The 21,273-nt window shown below is 42.2% G+C and overlaps 1 protein-coding gene across 6 annotated transcripts in view; it reads left to right on the plus strand.

The window, feature by feature from the left end:
- Positions 1-21,044, plus strand: part of CA7 (carbonic anhydrase 7) — a 49,452-nt gene extending 28,408 nt beyond the window's left edge. For all 6 annotated transcript variants that reach the window (XM_056525586.1, XM_056525587.1, XM_056525589.1 and 3 more), the window contains 6 exons: positions 3,390-3,587; positions 4,847-4,965; positions 5,523-5,618; positions 6,182-6,244; positions 12,567-12,722; positions 18,319-21,044. In XM_056525586.1, coding sequence (XP_056381561.1) covers positions 3,390-3,587; positions 4,847-4,965; positions 5,523-5,618; positions 6,182-6,244; positions 12,567-12,722; positions 18,319-18,447 — 761 coding nt within the window. In that variant the 3' untranslated portion in view covers positions 18,448-21,044. The remainder of the gene's footprint in view (positions 1-3,389; positions 3,588-4,846; positions 4,966-5,522; positions 5,619-6,181; positions 6,245-12,566; positions 12,723-18,318) is intronic.
- The last annotated feature ends 229 nt before the right edge of the window (positions 21,045-21,273 follow it).

Genomic DNA, 21,273 nt, shown 5'->3' on the forward strand with positions numbered 1-21,273 from the left:
TTTTTTAATAACATGCGATTGTAAAGTTATTCTGCATACATTAATCTATAATATATCAAAAGTTTTTTTTTGACGAAAGGTACCCTTTAAGGGTTTATTGAACAGTTTGTTATTTATGGGATAAGTGATGGGAATAGCAGAAAACCCTCTGTCCCCATGATCATTACATTATTGTACATATATCCTGCTCATTTATCATTGAGCTATCTTTTAGATCCTTGTCTATTACCAGGAGCTCATGGGAAAGTATTGCTTGTTGTTGTATAGATGCCTATTCTTCCCTGTGTTTCTCAGTCTCTGCAGATGACTGTAAATCCTATTAATCGTTGCAATATGTGAAATACTGGATCATTGCACTGGTGACTGCACTCATCTTAGTTATCTAATTCCTGAGCCTGAAAGATTAAATGGGTTATCCAGGAAAAAAAACTTTTTTTTTTATATATCAACTGGCTCCAGAAAGTTAAACAGATTTGTAAATTATTAAACAGTAACCAAACCCTCAAGACTAGTATCAGTTACCTGATACATAGATGAATAATTGTAAATAAAATTATGAATGATGATAAACTGGATCGTGCTTCAATTATATTATACAACTTATTAAAAATATAATTTTTTATTTAAAATATAAAATGATGCAATTTAACCTCATAGCACAGGGCCCTTGTGCCGAGGTAATATATATAACGTAAATTATAACAAAATATAATAAAAACATACACCGATAGCTATCATTGGTAAAATAGTATCAAATTGATGTCACTTTCAGTAATCCGGCATCTGATATCGGTGGTGTAAAACGAACTTATATACCACTAGACGCCTTTCAGGGCTCTTATATGTTGAACACGGCTCTTTCCTACTGAGCAAAGGGCCGTGTTCAACAAATAAGAGCCCTGAAACGCGTCTAGGTGTATATAAGTTATTTTTACACCACCGATACCTATCTATTATTAATTTACCTGAAGATTCCGATCCAGCCTTTGAAACCTTGTGCTAAACCAGCAGCACCATTCGAGTCCAACTTCCAGGCAGCATTGCCAAGCGCCTGTGACATCACACGCCATCAGGATACCACGAGGTGTGCACCAGTACATCATTTTTCACAAGAAAAACAATGATGTGCTTGGTTTTAACATAACCTTATTCTTTCATGAGTTATTTACAAGTTTCTGACCACTTATAAAATGTGTTCAATGTGCTGCCCATTGTGTTGGATTGTCAATGCAACCTTCTTCTCCCACTCTTCACACACTGATAGCAACACCGCAGGAGAAATGCTAGCACAGGCTTCCAGTATCCGTAGTTTCAGGTGCTGCACATCTTGTATCTTCACAGCATAGACAATTGCCTTCAGATGACCCCAAAGATAAAAGTCTAAGGGGGTCAGATCGGGAGACCTTGGGGGCCATTCAACTGGCCCACGACCACCAATCCACTTTCCAGGAAACTGTTCATCTAGGAATGCTCGCACCTGACACCCATAATGTGGTGGTCACCATCTTGCTGGAAAAACTCAGAGAACGTGCCAGCTTCAGTGCATAAAGAGGGAAACACATCATCATGTAGCAATTTCACATATCCAGTGGCCTTGAGGTTTCCATTGATGAAGAATGGCCCCACTATCTTTGTACCCCATATACCACACTATACCATCAATTTTTGTGTTCCAACAGTCTTGGAGGGATCTATCCAATGTGGGTTAGTGTCAGACCAATAGCGGTGGTTTTGTTTGTTAACTTCACCATTCACATAAAATCACTGAACAAAATCTTCTGCGTAAACTGAGGGTCCTGTTCCAATTTTTGTTTTGCCCATTCTGCAGCACCTGGATCTACAGATACTGGAAGCCTGTGCTAGCATTTCTCCTGCGGTGTTGCTATCAGTGTGTGAAGAGTGGGAGAAGAGGGTTGCATTGACAATCCAACAAAATGGGCAGCACATTGAACACATTTTATAAGTGGTCAGAAACTTGTATATAACTCATGAAAGAATAAAATTACATTAAAACCAAGCACATCATTATTTTTCTTGTGAAATTCCCAATAAGTTTGATGTGTCACATGACCCTCTTCCTATTAAAAAAACAAAAGTTGGATTCAAAATGGCCGACTTCAAAATGGCCGACTTCAAAATGGCCACCATGGTCACCACCCATCTTGAAAAGTTTCCCCCCTCACATATACTAATGTGCCACAAACAGGAAGTTAATATCACCAACCATTCCCATTTTATTAAGGTGTATCCATATAAATGGCCCACCCTGTACTTTTTCTTCTCCTGCGTTTTGCCTTCTTGCTTCTCTAAATTCTATGGATTTCCAAAAGTAGTTTGGGAACCACTGCCCCAAACCATCCCAAACCCTGTGCCAATAATAGATGTTGCCAGTGCGGGATCCAGGGGGAATTCCATCTATCTCTCAGGCAAAATGTTTCAAGCAAAAAAAACTTTCAAAATGTTTTTTCTGCCTTTATTGGGACTTTTTTTTTAACCTGTAAAACGCAGCCATTTTGGGATATATTTTCTGTCATTTTTGGGCTCTAACAAAACCTAAAGCCCCAAATACAGCTGTTTATGGCCCAAAATATGTTCCAGACTACGTGACAAAATATTGCCATATTGTTTCATATGAACAGGCAAAAAATGTCTGACCATTAATTTTATGATTCTAACAATTATTGAATTAAAATTAAAATGTGTGTATAGAGAGCGTTTTTACCATAGAATTCAACAGAACACATTGTTCCTCTGTATGTTTCCCCATGCACAGTGCTGATAAAATGTAATGATATAATAGGTGAGTCCATAGTACATTGACTAACAGAGTGATAACACCTCTCTGGCTTACACTACCTGCTGCCAGCAGATTCAGCTGCTGTATGCTCCACAGGAAGTTCTTTTCTGTTTAAATTTATTTTCTGTCTGACCACAGTGCTCTCTGCTGACACCTCTGCCCATGTCAGGAACTGTCCAGAGCAGGATAGGATTGCTATGGGGACTTGCTCCTGCTCTGGACAGTTCCTGACACTGTGAGAGCACTGTGGTCAGACAGAAAAGAAATTCAAAAAGAAAAGAACTTCCTGTGGAGCATGCAGCAGCTGATAAGTACTGGAAGTATTAAGATTTTTTTATAGACGTAATTTACAAATCTTTTTAACGTTCTGGCACCAGTTGATGTAAAAAAAAAAATGTTTTCCCTTTAAAGCTGACAATAGACATTATTATAATGTCCACTGAACAATTATCAACCCTTACGCCCCCATTACCATTAATGTTTTCCATGGTGGAGATAAGAGTCTGCTCAAGCTGTCCAAACCTTATTTATTCCAATAGCCTTTTGTCAGCATACACCTTTAATCATCTCTTTGCTGTGCTTTCACCCATAGGTCCCTCCGAGTGGTACCGATACTTCCCTATTGCCCAGGGTAACCGTCAATCTCCTATTAATATAGTCACCAGTCAGGCGGTCTTTAATCCCAGCCTGCCACCTCTAGTGGTGTCCTATGATCAGTGCACGTCCATCAACATTTCAAACAATGGTCACTCGGTCATGGTGGAGTTTGACGACAATGATGACAAAACAGGTGAGACAGCAGATATGTGTGACATTATGATAAGTGCATGTTGTACGCTTCCATTACAGAAATGCATGAAAGACAATATGAAAGAATTATTATTACTACTGTGAATGTGAAGAGTGACATTGAAGCAGGAATAGATACCTTTTTATTTAGAACAGACTGGTGGACAATAGGGCCATGTCATCGTTACCCCAAACAAATGAAAGAACCCCACAATGGACCCTCAGCTGCTACAACACATAATTCTGCTCACACCTCTCTGTGATATCCTATTTGGCTAACACAGATTACATTCACTCCAGTACCAGGAGGCTAAATATTTGCTGAGTGGGTGGATCCGGAGCAATAAACTGATTAAGAAGGTGGCCAGAAGACTGAATAAGACATGGCAGATTTGCATTCTATGTCTAGATTAGGACAATGAGCTCAGGGATTCATGGAGGGTCCAGGCACCATCTAACACAACAGTTTTGGAACAAAAGTAATATGGTCCATCTAGAATTGTTTGGATGACCAAATGTTCCTAATGACTGGTCAGTCATAGGAAAGTGTATACTATTCATGTAGAAGGGTAAAGAACCCAAAGAAGATGGCCCGAAAATAATTTCATCATTTAACATTTTTAGTTATCAGGGTTTGAATGGCGAGATCTGACCCCTAACATATATATTGGTCATCTCCACTGCCCTTAAAAAGTGGTGATAATTGGCTCAGCTGGGCCTCCTACCCCACAGTCCTTACACATAAAAGAAAGAGCTGCTGGAAGCTGTAAATCTCTGTCCATGTGGAGGACAGGAGCTTCTTCAGGGTCCTGTATAGTACACACAGTGTCCCAAAAAAGTAATGGAGCCTCCAATACTTGGTGTCCAAAGGACCAGCTGGCCGTGGCACAGGTAAATAGTACAGACCATGTAGTATCTCCCTGTACTGTAGGGAGGCGCTAGCAGACAATCAGACAGTCAGTGCATGCATTTAAGTAATACAGGTGTTTTACTAGTGAGACACTGATTCTGATTGGTCAGTTCTTTCAGCCATAGGCACGTTTCATGGATCTGGTCTCTCCGCAGAATTGTAGGTTGAGTAAGGTTTCGAGTTACAATGGTCCATAAAAGACCATTGTATTTTGAAAATATTGTAACCTAAGGCCATTATAAGTTGAGGGTCCACTGTATAGTATGTATACTTTAGGTTTACAAAGTAAAAAAAAGAAAATTCAGGTTTATACAGTGTTTGCTGACTTCTTGATTGTATGGCTATTGCAGTGATCAGTGGAGGACCACTTAATGATCCCTACCGCCTCAAACAATTCCACTTTCATTGGGGAAACCAGGACAATGAAGGATCAGAACACACTGTGGATGGCAAATCTTACCCCTGTGAGGTATGCATAAGGCTTACTAAGAGGGCTATGATGGTGATACTGAAAGCTGGTACACATGCACTAAACCCAATACACAGGGTTATAGTGGGGGGATTGGATTAATATAAGGTATAATTCAACCGCATCCGTGATCTGTTTTTCCAGATAAAGACCTGATATTACCCAGCATTGCTAATATGTTAGTCGCTTTGTGCAATGGAGGAGGGACCCGGCATGCCCAGCATCCCTGACTCCTTGCCGGGTCCTTCCTTCATCGTGCCAGCAATTAACATATTAGGAATGCTGGCTAACAACGGCTCTATCTCCAGAACTGGTTGACCCACATTATAACCCTGTGTATTGGGTTTAGTGCGGGTGAACTGGCTGTCAGTCACCCTTTAAGCACTTACTGGGAATTTTCTAACTCTTGGTGTATATTTAAGTTTATGAACCCCTTAAATGTTAAACCAGTGTTAACAATACATTACAATAGTATGTATGCCACATGTTACAGACAGTTTATAGTTATTTGCTGAACAGCCCTAAACTTTTATTACTTTATGTCATTGTACCCACAGCTCCACTTGGTTCATTGGAATGCAAAATCCTACTCCACTTTCAGTGAGGCAGCGGCGGCCTCAGATGGGCTGGTGGTCATTGGTGTCTTCATGGAAGTCAGTATCAATTGTTTTAATAGAAAGGAATTTTGTACTTGCAAAAATATCCTGTGGGCAGATAAAAATATAAAGTGTTTATAAAACGACTGGCAGTAAAAAAAAAAACTAAAAATGTCTTTCATGGAAGAAGGTTACCATATAAAACATAGATTATTACACAGGCTCAATGTAAGAGGAGTGGTAAAGATACAGGAAAGGCACTAAAGTCCTGGAAATTACCCTCCTAGACTGCAGGTAAGTGGCCAGTGAGCTGTATCCCACATATTCTCTGTATGTTATAGGAAAGATAACTAGTGTGTATATCTCATGTCATGACTGGAACAGTTCCCAGATCTACCCTTTGTATAGGAAACCTATGGCAGCTCCCAGCATGTACAGTCAGGGCGTGCTTGCATTTGTAGTTTCCCACAGGTTGCAGTCTAGTGCTGTACATAGATTAGATGCAGTTACTATTGTAGTTTATTATTAGCAAATTTTAATATATTGTAGTATGTGTAGAATTTTATGTATATTTTGACATTTTCATCTTATACCTATATTTACCATATTTTCATTTTCAGATTGAGGAGAAACACCCGGGCCTTGATAGGTTAACAGACGCATTGTACATGGTCAGATTTAAAGTAAGTGACATCTTTATCAGTATTCCAGTGTATAAACCCTAACATGAAACTTGGGGGCAAAAATTGATAATCCTGCTTCCTTCCAGAGTAAAAGCCCCCATCATTTACACCAGTAAGTCCCATCTATGTGGTTCCTGCTGATCATATACGGTATATCCAGCCTCTGTACATCCTATACCCTACAATGTCACTGTCAGTGCTGCAGGTGTACATGCGGAACACATAGTATTGAACATTTTCTATACCTTCGGTGGAAAGAATTGTACATATAGTCTATATTACATGTGCCCTATCAGGTTGCCTATTGCACTTGTGTTCCACTTTGTATACATTGCCATATTAATAGATCTTAGACCATTGGGCCTTTGTTACAGACAAATTGTGTAAATTCCCCAGAAACCTGTCTTTATGCTCTTATAATGAATTGCATGTTTTTCATGCTCTATAGAATTGTTTATTCGGTTCATTGTTTCACCCCTTTATCTATCCACCGGTGGGTAAATAATGTTTATTCACATTTAGTGTTGTGCTCGAAATTCACAGCTATTTTTAACTTCGGCTGCCTTTATGGTTCAGCTTATGTACCTACCTGTATTGGATTTGCTTTCTTAGCATCGTATATAATGACCTATCACATAAAACACAGCCTCAGATTACTGGCCAACAGAAACCAATCCAGTGTTTGCTGATGGGATTTTTATGGAGGATTAGAGTGATGAATGTTCATGTAAAGCCTTATAATAAGAATATTATATGTAATATCTCAAAGGGAGACAGCAGCACAGGCTGAGGCATTAAAATGCAAGAATGTCAACAGTGGTGAGACCTTTTTCCTATTAAGTGACATTCCATATTTGTTAATGAAAAAAACATATTAGATCCTTAAATTCTGTTTATATAATAATAATAATAACAACAACAACAACACCTGGCATAGCCCATAAAATAGCTCCAGCCAAACTGGTGTCAGCCACAATGTCATATGTAAGGTCCCCATTAACAGTGCCAGCAACAGTATCCTCATTAACAGTGCCTGACAGGGTACTCATATAGCATTGCCAGCTACAGTACCCCATAAGAGGGACTGCCTTAGTTCCCTCCCAATGATGCCAACCACAATGCCCATATAACAGTGACAGTCACAATCTCCCTATAGCAATGACAACCGCAATGCACCGTAACAGTGACAGTATCCCCTGTAACGGTGCCAGTCACGGTGCCCATATAACAGTGTCAGCTAAAATGTTGCTATAACAGTGACAGCCACAATGCCCCATAACAATAACAGTCATAGTGTCCCCATTACTTTTGACAGCCACGGTTCCTCTAAAGTATTGGCAGAGACAGTACTCCATAAACAGAGCTGTCATGACAGTTATTCACAGTGTCTGTATGAGCAGAGGATACAGCAAATGATCAGAGGATACACTGAGCAGAGGATACAGCAAATGATAATTCTTGGTGGCTCCCCCCTTCCCGAACCATACCCTGGTTGTGGAAGGTTGCTGCATAAGACCAGGCACTCTTCTCTCCTCTTGGAGAGTGCAAACCTTAAAGAGTAGCTCCCACCATCCTTTTTTTTTTCTGTCCCTACCTATTGCCCGTCTATCCCTTACCCCCTCCCTCCCTTATTTTACTATATTAAAAATGGCTTTTTGTCTGCCTGGTAGTGTGCTCACTTACCAGGCAGACTTCCCCAGCAGGCACCACGTCACTGATACCTGCTGGGGCCGACACTTCCGCCCTTAGTTCATCTATACAGGGTGCCTCCAGCTGTTTCACCACTACAACTCCCAGCTTGCCCTGACATCTATTGGCTGTCAGGGCATGCTGGGAGTTGTAGTGGTGAAACAACTGGAGGCACCCTGTGTTGAAAACAATATCTTTGTTACGTCCACAACCCGCTACCCTGAACCCCACTGCGCAACCCGCTCTATCAAACCCTATTCAAAATAATGAAAGTATATTAGAGATATGTTGAAGTACATAAGTACTACAACATATAAAAAAAAAGGTTGATGACAGTGCCCATTTAACATTATACACACATTATGCAGTATAAAAGTCATAAAAAGCATTTGGAAAGTTTCCAAGCCCTTTCACTTTTTTCACATTTTGTTATGTTGTGGCCTTGTGCTAAAAATAAAAACAAAATCAATTTCTACCCACCATTCTGCACTCAATACTCCATACTGACAAAGTGTTTTTTTTAAAGGAAGAACTTTTACATAAACATAAGTATTCAGACCCTTTGCTTTGACTCCCCCCATTTCTCTTGATCATCTTTGAGATGTTTCTGTACCTTGATTGGAGTCACCTGTGGTAAATTCAGTTGATTGGACAGGATTAGGAAAGACACAACCCTGTCTATATAAAGTCTCACAGCTGACAATGTATAACAAAGCAAAATCACATAATGAGGCAAAAGAACTGCCTGTAGAGCTCAGAGACAGGATTGTGTGGAGGCACAGATCTGGAGAAGGTGACACATTATGCTGCACTCATATTTCCCAAAAACACAGTAATTCTTAAATTAAGAAAGTTTGGAACAAACAGGATTCCTACTAGAGCTGGACACCCCACCAAACTAAGTAATTGGTCCTTGGTGAGAGAAGTGATGAAGAACCCAGTGGTCACTCTGAATGAGTTTCAAAGATTCTGTGTGTAGATATGTCATAGTCTGGTTATCTTCTTGCACAACTTGTCGCACAATTTGCAACAAAGCCCTCAATTTGTTGCAAATGTACATAAGCTTATAACTAAATGTGAAAAAAGGGAAAATATCATAAGACTTAGAATATAAACATTCCCCAGGAAATCTTATGGTGTATGGAGATTTATTACCAGCAGGGACATGCACAGACATTTTGGAGGGCAGGGGCTCAAGTTAAAAAAAGGGCACCATAAAAAACTTACATATGTCAAAGGGGTACTCCACCCCCAGACATCTTATCCCCTATCCAAAGGATAGGGGATGTCTGATCGCAAAGGTCCTGCCGCTGGGGACTCCCATGATCTCCCTGCTGCACCCGGCGTTGGTTTAGAGCATCAGGTGCAGCTGTGACATCACAGCCATGCCCACTTGTGACGTCACGGCCACGCCCCATCAATGCAAGTCAATGGGAGGGGGCGCCTGTCACGCCCCCTCCCATAGACTTGCATTGAGGGCGTGTTGCCGTGACATGATGAGCGGGGCCTGACGACGTTTCGAGCCTTTGTCCCACATCGCCAGTCATCTGGCACGAAGCAAAGTTCCCTCAGTGCACCGGATGTCTGGGGTGCCGCAGCGCCAGGACCCCCGCAGTCAGACAAAGTATAGGGTATAAGATGTCTAGGGGCGAAGTGCCCCTTTACCACATCACAATTCCCGAGGTAAAGGACCTCCAGCCATCATGTTAGCATTACCCCAGGAAAGTCCCAATAGGCCCCCAGAACCCATCGGTACCAGCAATACGTCCCACACTGCTGCTCAGTAAATCACTGACTGAAGCTGAGGATTAGCTGAGCTGCAGACTGACATGTTCACATCCGGCACCGGGAAGAGAATTGTAGCTGAGGCCATGGCAGGGATACTGGAGGTGCTAAGGGTGTGGTAGGAGGTAAGTAGAGGTTTTTTAGGCCGGATTTTAAAGGGAAAAAAAAGATGTACCACTTTAATAGCTATAAGTCTTTACATTTTCAACCTACAGACTCATATGAGGCTTGTTTTTGCACCACCAATTGTACTTTGTAATGACATCACTTATTTTATCACACAAACATAAACAAAATTATTTGTGGGGTGAAATAAAAAAATGCAATCTTGCCACTTTTGGGGGCTTGCATTTCTACACAATGCATTGTACGGTTAAAATGACATGTAGTCTTTACTCTGCAGGTCCATACAATTACAAAGATACCCAATTTATTTATGTTTTGTTTTACTTTACTACAGTTACCAAATTATGAGGGACATTTTTCATTGTTGCCTTTATAAAGTGTGTATTAAAGCCATTTATTTTTGCCCTGTTGTGCAATAAACGTGGAACTTTTTAAAAATGCTCTCCAAATGAAGTTTTTACAAAAAGCATTTTTTAAAAGCCAGGTCAGGGCTAGTGCTGATTCGCGGTGTTTTTGAATGGTTTGCGACATTTTATGCAAAAGTCAAAGTTCACAAATCTGTTACAACTGAAATTCCTAAATAACTCCACTTAGAGCATTTTCACAAACTTACTTAACCTCTGGACCTCATAAATTGTCGTATGAATCTATGCAATTAATGCCCCGAAACTAAGCAAAAAAATAAATAAATCATCCCAATTATCGATAGTACTGTATCTGGTACAATCAATTAGTATCTCCTATCAGTACTGCTCCATGTAAACTCACCCAGAGTATGCAGGTCTTGAGTGGGGTGGGTCTGCCGGTGATCCACCGACCATGACAGCGGCTCCAGCATTGTGACTGTGAGGCAGAAGCTGCTCCACATTTGGCAGTTGTTGGGCTTCTAAAATCTTCTCCCATTACTGTCTATACAGGGAGAGATGATCACAATGTGCCAGGAATACAAACAGATAAGGCTCCTGTCTCGCTGCCTGATCAGAGTCCCCCAGATCTCTCTGTAACCCAGACCCCTCTGTCCTCCTCCAGACCCCTCTGTACTTTCAACTGCTCTGTACCCCAGACTCTTCTGCACCTCAGACCGCTCCATACCCCAGACCCCTCTGTCTTCTCCAGTCCCCTCTGTACCCCCAGACCCCTCTGTCCTCTCCAGACCCCTCTGTCCTCTCCAGACCACTCTGTCCTCTCCAGACCCTCTGTGTCCCAGATCCCTCTGTCCTCCAGACCACTCTGTCCTCTCCAGACCCTCTGTGTCCCAGTCCCCTCTGTACCCCCAGCCCTCTCTGTCCCCTCCAGACCCCAATTTCCTCCCCAGACCACTCTGTCCTCTCCAGACCCCTCTGTACACCAGATCCCTCTGTCCACTCCAGACCCCTCTGTCCACTCCAGACCCCTCTGTCCACTCCAGACCCCTCTGTCCTCCCCAGACAACTCTGTCTTCCCCAGACCCTCTGTACACTAGACCTCTTTGTCCACTCCAGACCCCTCTCTCCACTCCAGACCCCTCTCTCCACTCCAGATCCCTATGTCTACTCTGTCCTTCCCAGACAACTCTGTTCTCTCCAGACCGCTCTGTCCACTCACCACGCTCTGTCCTCCCCGGACCACTCTGTATCCCAGACCCCTCTGTACATCAGACCCTTTTGTCCTCTCCAGACACCTCTGTACCCCAGACCCCTTTGGCCTCTCCAGACCCCAATGTACCCCAGACCCTTTTGTACCCTAGGCTCGTTTTGTACCCTAGGCCTTGTACTCTGTCCTCGTCAGACCCTTTGTACCTTAGACTGCTCTTTAGGCTCCAGACCCCTTTGTACCCCAGACTTCCTTCCTCTCCAGACCCCTCTGTAACCCAGATCTTCCTGTCCTCTCCGGACCCCTCTGTTCTCTGTCCATTTTGCAGTGATTTGTGTAAAAATTTTGCACAAATCGCAGCAAACTTGTCGCGATTTTACCGCGATTTATGTAACATTTGAAAGTGTAAGTGTGTATCTAAAGCTGTCCAGGAAGCCCCCTTTGGATTGCCTACCATGAGCTTAATACTGGCCACATTCTAAAGTCTGTGACTGTCCATGCCAGCTTCTCCTCTTTGGCATGCAGGGAGCTCCCAGCATGCACTGGGCTTTTAAAGTGGTGGCGGCTGATTCCCCCGCATGAATTCCTGGGGGGATCCGTCCCCCTCATCCCCCCCGGTTCCTATGCCCATGCTATAGAGTGAGCAGACTCACTCTGTCTACACTGCTGCAGATTTGCAAAAAAAGGCATTAAGGGGGCAGGGGCGGAAAAGAGCAGGGGCTCAAGCCTCCTTTGAACCTGAATGTGTGCACATCCCTGATTACCAGGCAATGCTCTATAGGAAAAAATATGCAGACCAGCTCTCCTCCAGGAGAAAACTGTCCCATACTAGCCAAACAGCTGTTTATACATGGGTGACTCTTCTTTTTGCAGAAGTCTTGGTTTGGCTATTATGGGATAGTCTTTTGAGCTTATTTGTATATCTAGACTACATAGCAATGTCCAGCTGGCAGCCATATCTATGGGAGAGCTGCCAGATTACTAGATACATATGTGGAGACCTTGCTACAATCACAGATTAATTGGTACATAATTTTCTGGTATTACAGTGTGGGGGTGGATGTGTTATGGGAGGGAATGTTCTCTATCTTCTGATGTTTGTCTCCCAGTGAGATACAGAATTCACCACTGACATTTAACTCTTTTTAAGGGAACCAAAGCACAATTTAACAACTTCAATCCCAAATGCCTGCTGCCATCCAGCCTAGAATACTGGACATACCCCGGTTCTCTAACCACACCCCCTCTCAATGAAAGTGTGAACTGGATTGTCCTGAAAGAGCCTATAAAGGTTTCAGAAAAACAGGTAAAATTGTTGACTGGAAGCATGTTAAAGGGGTTGTTAAAGGGGACTGCTTTAGACAATAAGCAGATCACACAGTGTCCTGCTCTTGGGATCCCTGCCTGGTAACCTGGCAGTAGGCTTTTAGTTTCCCTGCAGGGAAAATGGAGCACTACACAGTGTCCTTTTATATCAAATGATTGTCTATGTCAGTGTTTCCCAACCTTTTTCACCTTGGGGCTACCCTCTGAAAAAATCTGTACCTACCAAATAATTTTCTACAACAAAGACAACAATCACCTAAAAAGAAGCAATGCACAATACCTATATCCTAGCTGTGCAGATTACAGTGCTGTTATATCTAATGATTCACATGTGACATCTTCTCTGATCAGAGTAATTCACTTACCCTTTTCTTCTCAATCTAGCCCAGACAACCATTACTATTTCTTCAACCCAAAACTCATCTCTGCAGAACCTGCCAGACAAGCATCTTAAGCTCCACACTTTTCCAGAAATCTCCTTCTATTTTCTACACAGTTTAGGGTGCCAAACAGTAATAATTCTGCTGTTAAGTGTCATGAACTGTAAAGTAGGTAGGTGAGTGAGAAGGTTAGTGGGTTGGTGGAAAGGGGTAGGTAAGTGGGTAGTTGGGGAGGGGTAGGTGGCCCTTCCCATTAGGCACATACAGTGGGGCAAAAAAGTATTTAGTCAGCCACCAATTGAAAAAAAAAAAAGGAAAGAGGCCTGTAATTTTCATCATAGGTATACCTCAACTATGAGAGACATAATGAGAAAAAAAATCCATAATATCACATTGTCTGATTTTTAAAGAATTTATTTGCAAATTATGGTGGAAAATAAGTATTTGGTCTCAATACTTTGTTATATACCCTTTGCTGGCAGTGACAAACAAACGTTTTCTGTAAGTCTTCACAAGGTTTTCACACACTGTTGCTGGTATTTTGACCCATTCCTCCATGCACATCTCCTTTAGAGCAGTGATGTGTTGGGGCTGTCGCTGGGCAACACAGACTTTCAACTCCCTCCAAAGGTTTTCTATGGGGTTGAGATCTGGAGACTGGCTAGGCCACTCCAGGACCTTGAAATGCTTCTTACGAAGCCACTCCTTCATTGCCCAGGCAGTGTGTTTGGGATCATTGTCATGCTGAAAGACCCAGCCATGTTTCATCTTTAATGCCCTTGCAGATGGAAGGAGGTTTTCACTCAAAATCTTACGATACATGGTCCCATTCATTCTTTCCCTTAGCAGAAAAACAGCCCCAAAGCATGATGTTTCCACCCTGATGCTATACAGTAGGTATGGTGTTCTTTGGACACGACGAGTTGAGTTTTTACCAAAAAGTTCTACTTTGGTTTCATCTGACCATAAGACATTCTCCCAATACTCTTCTGGATCATCCAAATGCTCTCTAGCAAACTTCAGACGGGCCCGGACATGTACTGGCTTAATCAGGGGGACACGTCTGGCACTACATGATTTGAGTCCCTGCCGGTGTAGTGTGTTACTGATGGTAGCCTTTGTTACTTTGGTCCAAGCTATCTGCAGGTCATTCACTAGGTCCCCCTGTGTGGTTCTGGGATTTTTGCTCACCGTTCTTGTTATCATGACACCACAGGGTGAGATTTTGTGTGGAGTCCCAGATCGAGGGAAATTATCAGTGGTCTTGTATGTCTTCCACTTTCTAATAATTGATTTCTTCACACCAAGCTGCTTGCCTATTGCAGATTCAGTCTTCCTAGCCTGGTGCAGGTCTACAATTTTGTTTCTGGTGTCCTTCGTCAGCTCTTTGGTCTTGGCCATAGTGGAGTTTGGATATCAAGTTAAAACAGGTTCCATTAATACAGGTAACAAGTGGAGGACTGAGGAGACTCTTAAAGAAGAAGTTGCAGGTCTGTGAGAGACAGAAATCTTGCTTTTTTGTAGATTACCAAATACTTATTTTCCACCATAATTTGCAAATAAATTCTTTAAAAATCAGACAATGTGATTTTATGGGATTTTTTTTTCTCATTATGTCTCTCAAAGTTGAGGTGTACCTATGATGAAAATTACAGACCTCTCTCATCTTTTCAAGTGGGAGAACTTGCACAAATGGTGGCTGACTAAATACTTTTTGCCCCACTGTAGGTAGCTAGTTCAATAGATAGTTTTCCCCGTTAGGTAGTTTCCCACAGTAAATTGTTTCCCCAGGATGTAGTTTCCTCTAGTAGGTGGTTTGCACCCTTTAGGTAGGACTTCCTGTCAGTAATTTCCCTCCCTTACAGGTAGTCTGGCCCATGTAGATACTTTGCCACTGTAGATAGAAGCCCATTTTAGGTAGTTTGCACCCCTCGTAGATAAAAACCCCTTGTAGGAAGTTTGCCCCCTATAGGTGGGACACCGCTATAGGCAGTTTGCCCCCCTGTAGATGGGACTGCCTGAAGATAGTTTGCCCCACTGTAGGTAGAACTCTTTTGAAGGTTGTTTGCCCCACTGTAAATAGGACAACCCTGAAGGTAGTTTAATCCCCTTTAGGTAGGACCCCTCCTTTAGGTGGCTTGTCCTTTCTGTGGATATGACCCCCATGTTGGTATTTTTCCACCTCCCCTGTAGGTAGGACCTCCCTATAGGTAGTTTTCTCTTTGTATGTAGGACCCCCTTGGAGGTAGCTTGCTGCTTGTATGTAGGACCCTCTGTAAGTAAGACTCTGCTGTAGGTAGTTTGCCCCCCTGAAGGCAAGATATCCCTGAAAACTAAAAACAAAAAAATATATATTCACCTTCTTGGCTCCCCCTACCTGTAGGTAGTTTGCTTCCCCATGTAGGTAGGATCGATTTGTAGGTAGCTTGCTCCCTGTATAGGGGTGCCCCTAAAAACTTAACAGAAAAAAAAGCTCTAAAACAACAAAACAAATAAAACCATACCTTCTTGGCCCCCCGTTACTCACCAATGATTTATCCTGTTTCTATGCTGCAGGTAGCTTCCTCCTACAGTCATAAGAGGCCAGGAGCTTCTCTACCTATGGGACGCACACAATTATGTCACCTGTGTGCATCCCAGAAAAAGTGATGTTCCCTTCCACTACCGTCTGTAGGCACAGCTACATGCCAGCGGCCTAAAGATCTCACAGCTAGGACACACTGGGACCCCTATGCTGGAGCTAAGCCACAGGGGTCCTAGTGTATCCAGTTGCCGTCTTTCTCATTGGACTGCCATTGCACGCCTTGGGAAACATTGATCTATGTAATGCAGAACAGGACATGTTCTCCAGAGCAAGAGATTTTCTTTGAAACCCTATGAGCTACACTGTTTCCACAACTCGCAAATAAGTCTAAGGGACTTATGTAACCAAGGCAAAACAGCCTGCTTGGCAGTTTTTGGAATTCTGGCCAACTCAGTCCCCCACATACAGGCCAGAGGGCTCTTGAGGGACCCAGTTCTAAAAATAAAAAATAAAAAAGGTACAAAATTAGGACAAGCATTTATCAGAGATTTATAGCTCATACTATAGATATGTAATAAATGTGTTAGACGGGAATAATCCTTTAATGTAAGCTGTGGTTGGGAGGCCTCTTCAGTGAAAAAGTAATGGGGCCTATCACTGGACTTCATCAGCCTCAAAGGGTGGCCCTCAGGTACTGCTGCACTGCTCATCTGCCCATCCATACATATAATAATGGGGTGCTGTGTCCCTCCTCCCAACTTTCTATAACAGGTCTCATTAGGTCCAGCTGTTACAGCAATGGTATCTGGATTAAACTTTGTACCTGATTGGTATTTGATTAATATATTATGCAGCGGTAACTTGTTTGTCTTGAGATTGTGAAGGTGTTAAGGTGAGAGGAGTAAACTATTACTAATGCCACTGTGTAAATGCTCTGAGGTTTGCTGGGACATTGCTGCCGTGTACATTAAGGGCAGGCCCTGTATAAATGGTGCTTACAGTTCCTATTCCATGAAACAGGGTGTGTGGCAATAAGCAGTCAATGTGACACATACACCGGACAGGAGGGGACCATACTCAATCAAGAGAGAAAAGGGCACTTATCTACAGACAATCATCAGTGATAGGAAAAGAGACACTCCCAGAGCAGGGAGTAGTTTTATTACATTTCTGTGTTATGATGACTAAGTTGCAGTTTTGGACACAGGTATGACATTATGATATAGGTATCAGATCTTCTTCCAATGGTGTAAATGATGAGAAGGCAAGCACATCAGTGAATAAGGCCAAACACCCTTTGTGCCACTTAAAGGGGAACTCCGGTGGAAACAAGTAGAAAACAAATGTTTTCAAATCAACTGGTGCCTGTATGTTAAACATATTTGTAAATTTAATTTGTGAATTTCTTTACTGTCTGACAACAGTGCTCTCTGCTGACACCCCTGTCCGTGTCAGGAACTGTCCAGATTAGAATCATATCCCCCATAGAAAACCTCTCCTGCTCTAGACAGTTCCTGACTCGGACAGAGGTGTCAGCAGAGAACCGTATGCGGCCGGTATGTAATTCATTTCAATGAGCCGACCGGAGTGACCCGGTCGGCTCATTTTTGCCTGTATGCGGTTTTCTACCGGACCTAAAACCGTAGTCAACCGTGTGGTCAGGTGGGTGTGGACTTGTACCATATTGTTTGGGACTGTTCGTTGTTGACTCCCTATTGGAGGGATGTCCACCTCCTTGTACGTGATGTGTATGAGATTACTGTGCCTCGGGACCCTAAATCTTGTATACTGGGTGTGACCCTGAGCTGTCGGGGGGTAGAACTGGGAATCCTCCGTGTTTTGTATCAGGCTAGGAAACTTATTGCCCAATACTGGATCAGGGCTAGCCCCCCTACGGTAACTGACTTGGTTGCTAGGGTTTCTCTTATTGTCCGGTGGGAAAGGAAGATATATGAAAAGTTTAAGGCCCTGCGTAAATTTGATGCGGTGTGGGGTCCCTGGGTGACTAAATATAGACTGTGTTCTGCTGCTCCCTAGACGGCCTGTTCTTGTTTTTTTTTGTTTTTTTTACGTCCTTGAGTGTCTGTACCTATTGGCTAAGGTGCAACATGTCTTGCCTTGCCCTCCCATTTCTGTTTGTTTGTGTACGCCCTATCAATTGTTGCTCCATGAGGGTATGTTAACATGCGTGTTGATAAAATAAGCAGCAGAAATTAAGGTAAAGAAAATCTGCAGCAAAATTTGCACATGTGAACATACCTTAAAATCTTTTTTCCTTTTGTTACTCGTTGAAGTGTTGCCCTCCCTCAAAAGTGCTGCCCTAGGCCCAGGCCCTCGGGTGTCTTATGGTAAATGCAGCCCTGGCTATAACCACAATTAAGGGCTCCACGTTATTTTTTGGGGACATTGGGATATCAGTAGCCATGGTGTATTAGATATACAATTGAAGACAGTTTATAGGGTCCCGTGATTTTGGGGTTAAGCCAGCATGGCCAGGTTGCAATAGTTCTCTGCTTTATCAGACACCTACTCAATTCTTTGCCCAGTTGTCTCTCATGGCAGAAATATTACTCTTTGTATGGCCAGTTTTCGATTTAAGGCTTTTAACTAAAAGTGTTTTTGTAAATGATATGAAGAAATGTTATTATCTTAATGTTTTTGTCTGTTCCTAGATGGAACGATTTAGGAAAACCATCCTTTTTAATGATGAAGAAGAGGAAGAGAGGATCCATATGGTGAATAATTTCCGCCCCCCACAGCCTCTCAATGGCAGAAAAGTACAAGCATCTTTTAAGTGTTGATGCCTATGAGCACTGAGGACTTTCTCAACAGCAGAAACCAAACTCGCTGTCCGATGGACTCCAAGGGGGCCAAGTTCTGCCTTATATTTTATAATAATCCAATTGCTGCATTGTAGATTTCTATTGCACTTATCTTTTCATTCAAATTTCTTTAATGAATAAATCATTTTTTTTCTGTAGATGACACACTGTTTTTCACCTGTTATGTTATATTTGCAACATTAGCTTTATTATTGTTATTATTATTATGATGTTCAGGAAGAGAATATGTTTGATCCTGAGTTACAACCTGTATCATTCTGTACAGCTGAAGTCAAAATGCTGCCAACTTCCGCACGAAAATTCTGAGGTGTGAACATAGCATTAATCTCCCTACACTCTACACAGAGTTTGATCTGGTAATTTTTCTTCTGGGAAAGTGTGGTCTGTGTGGACTTTCCACCAACAGTGGAGCGCTGGCAGAACATTCCAGCGCTAGGACCGCTTGGAAATGCTTTGCCGTGTATGACTCCATAGAAAGAATAGACATGACTATTCTTTCTGCAGATGCTGGAATCTGAATTTCTAAGCTAACAAACATCTGGCGCGGAAATTCTGCCATGTGCACAGTGAAGCAGAATCCCATTGAAATCAATAGGATTCTGCTGCTGCTGTGGAAATTCCAATGTGTGAACATAGCCTTAGGTTAAAGGGGTACTCCAGTGGAAAACATTTTTATAAAAAAATTTTTTTTTAAAACAACTGGTGCCAAAAAAAAAAAGCGATTTGTAAATGACTTCTATTAAAAAATCTTAAAGGAAAACTGTCAGATATTTTCTCCCGCACTATCCTCCCTCCAGTTAGAAGCAGCGAAGAGAGGGAGAACTGGAGGGAGGGGGGGATGAATGTTCATAAGTGGCACTGACGTCAGTGCCAGTTAACCTGCAGAAGCCCCGCCCATGCCAGTTACAGCAAGATATACACATAGATTAAAACTACAATTGCGGGCAAATGGCTGGGCGGATCTAGACGAGGTAGGGCTAGTTTTAATCAGCGTCTCCCGTTCTATCCACCAGTAGTGTGGATAGTGTGGGAGAAAATGTCTGACAGTTTTCCTTTAATCCTCGAAGTACTTAACTGCTGTATACTTCAGAGGAAATTATTTTCTTTTTGGATTTCTTTTCTGTCATGACCACTGTGCTCTCTGCTGATACCTCTGTCCATGTCAGGAACTGTCCAGAGCAGCATATGTTGATATGGGGATTTTCTTCTGCTCTGGACAGTTCCTGACGTGGACAGAGGTGTCAGCAGAGACCACTGTGAACAGACAGGATAAAAAAAAAAAGAATTTCCTCTGTAGTATACAGCCGCTAATAAGTACTGGAAGGATTAAGATTTTTTTTAATAGAAGTAATTTACAAATCTGTTTAACTTTCTGGCACTAGTTGATTTGAAAAAAAAAAGAAAAAAGTTTCCCCCCGGAGTACCCCTTTAAATTCACTTGGGCCAGAAAGCGGCATTTTACCTGCTAAAACTTTCAGCGGATTACATTACCAGGCTACTGGATGAGCAATGACATTCTTCAGGTGGAAATTTCCAAGCAGATTTTCCGTTCACAAATTCCTCTTCACAAAGTCCGAAGTGTGAATTTGTGATCGGAAACCCATTCACTATACTATACATAATAGTAAGTGGAGCTTCTGCCTGCAATTTCACAGTGGAAGTGAACCTAGCCTAAGGGTCTATTCATACGGCAGAATTTCAGCTTGCGGAATTCTGCCTCAAATGAAAGCCCATAGACGTCTATGGGATTCTGCACTCCAATTTACACTTCTGAACTTATGCTTTGAGGCAGAATTCCGCAAGCGGAAATTCTGCTGTGTGAATAGACCCTAAGGGTGTGTCTGTCCACAAACCTAAAGGGGTTTCCAGGATTAGAAAAATGTGGCTTCTTTCCTTCAAAAACAGCTCCACTCTTGTCCACAGATTGTGTTTGGTATTGCAGCTCTCCTCCATTGAAGTAAATGAAACTGAACTGCAGTTCTACACACAACCTGTGGACAGGAGTGGTGCTGTTTTTGCAAAAAAGAAGCAGCATTTTTCTAATCCTGGATGGTCCCTTACTGTACACATTAGATGTGTCAGCCAAACCCAATATTTGTAGGAATAACCAACCTGCAGGGGTCTCCTGATTCTCTCCAACCAATGATGTCAATGGAGAGAAGGATTGGACATGTTGAATTTCAACTGTCTGCTCATTTTCTTCTTGAGGATATAAGCCACTGCAAGAAGAGAGCATTCATGTGTTTGTGTGTAAGTATGACTACTTTTATGGACTCTTTACTATAACAAACAGCAAAACTTTTGATAATAGTCCATTGTCAAGAGTCAATAGTGTCATTGCTTGTGTCTCCCAAACTCGTTCCCTGTTACATAATGTATATTCAGCCGATATGTTAGTAGCCTAACCTGAGCATATAATAAATGGCAATGGTTTCTGGGTTCTTGCACCAGTAAAGTCATTTATAATGTAATTTGTTTGCTTTATGATTGCTAAGATCACAATCGTAACTTAAATCTCGTATTCTGTCAAAATAGTAACATTAGAGGTGCATGATCCCCTGGCAAATAAATTATGTTTTTTACTAAACTGAGTGGATCTGTCCTTTGTTATGTTCATTACATATGTCTATCTACTGTATCTATATCATAAGCACTTGGCAGTCTCCAGATCATTGGATCCTCAAATGACTTTCTGACGTGATTCTCCTGGTTTGCCACTATTCCTACTCATATTGTTAATTGAGAAAAACAGAAGTTACAGTACAACATAGTGCGGATCGCGCC

The sequence above is a fragment of the Hyla sarda genome, chromosome 6 (assembly GCF_029499605.1).
Source record: "Hyla sarda isolate aHylSar1 chromosome 6, aHylSar1.hap1, whole genome shotgun sequence".
Classification (NCBI taxonomy): Eukaryota; Metazoa; Chordata; class Amphibia; order Anura; family Hylidae; genus Hyla; species Hyla sarda.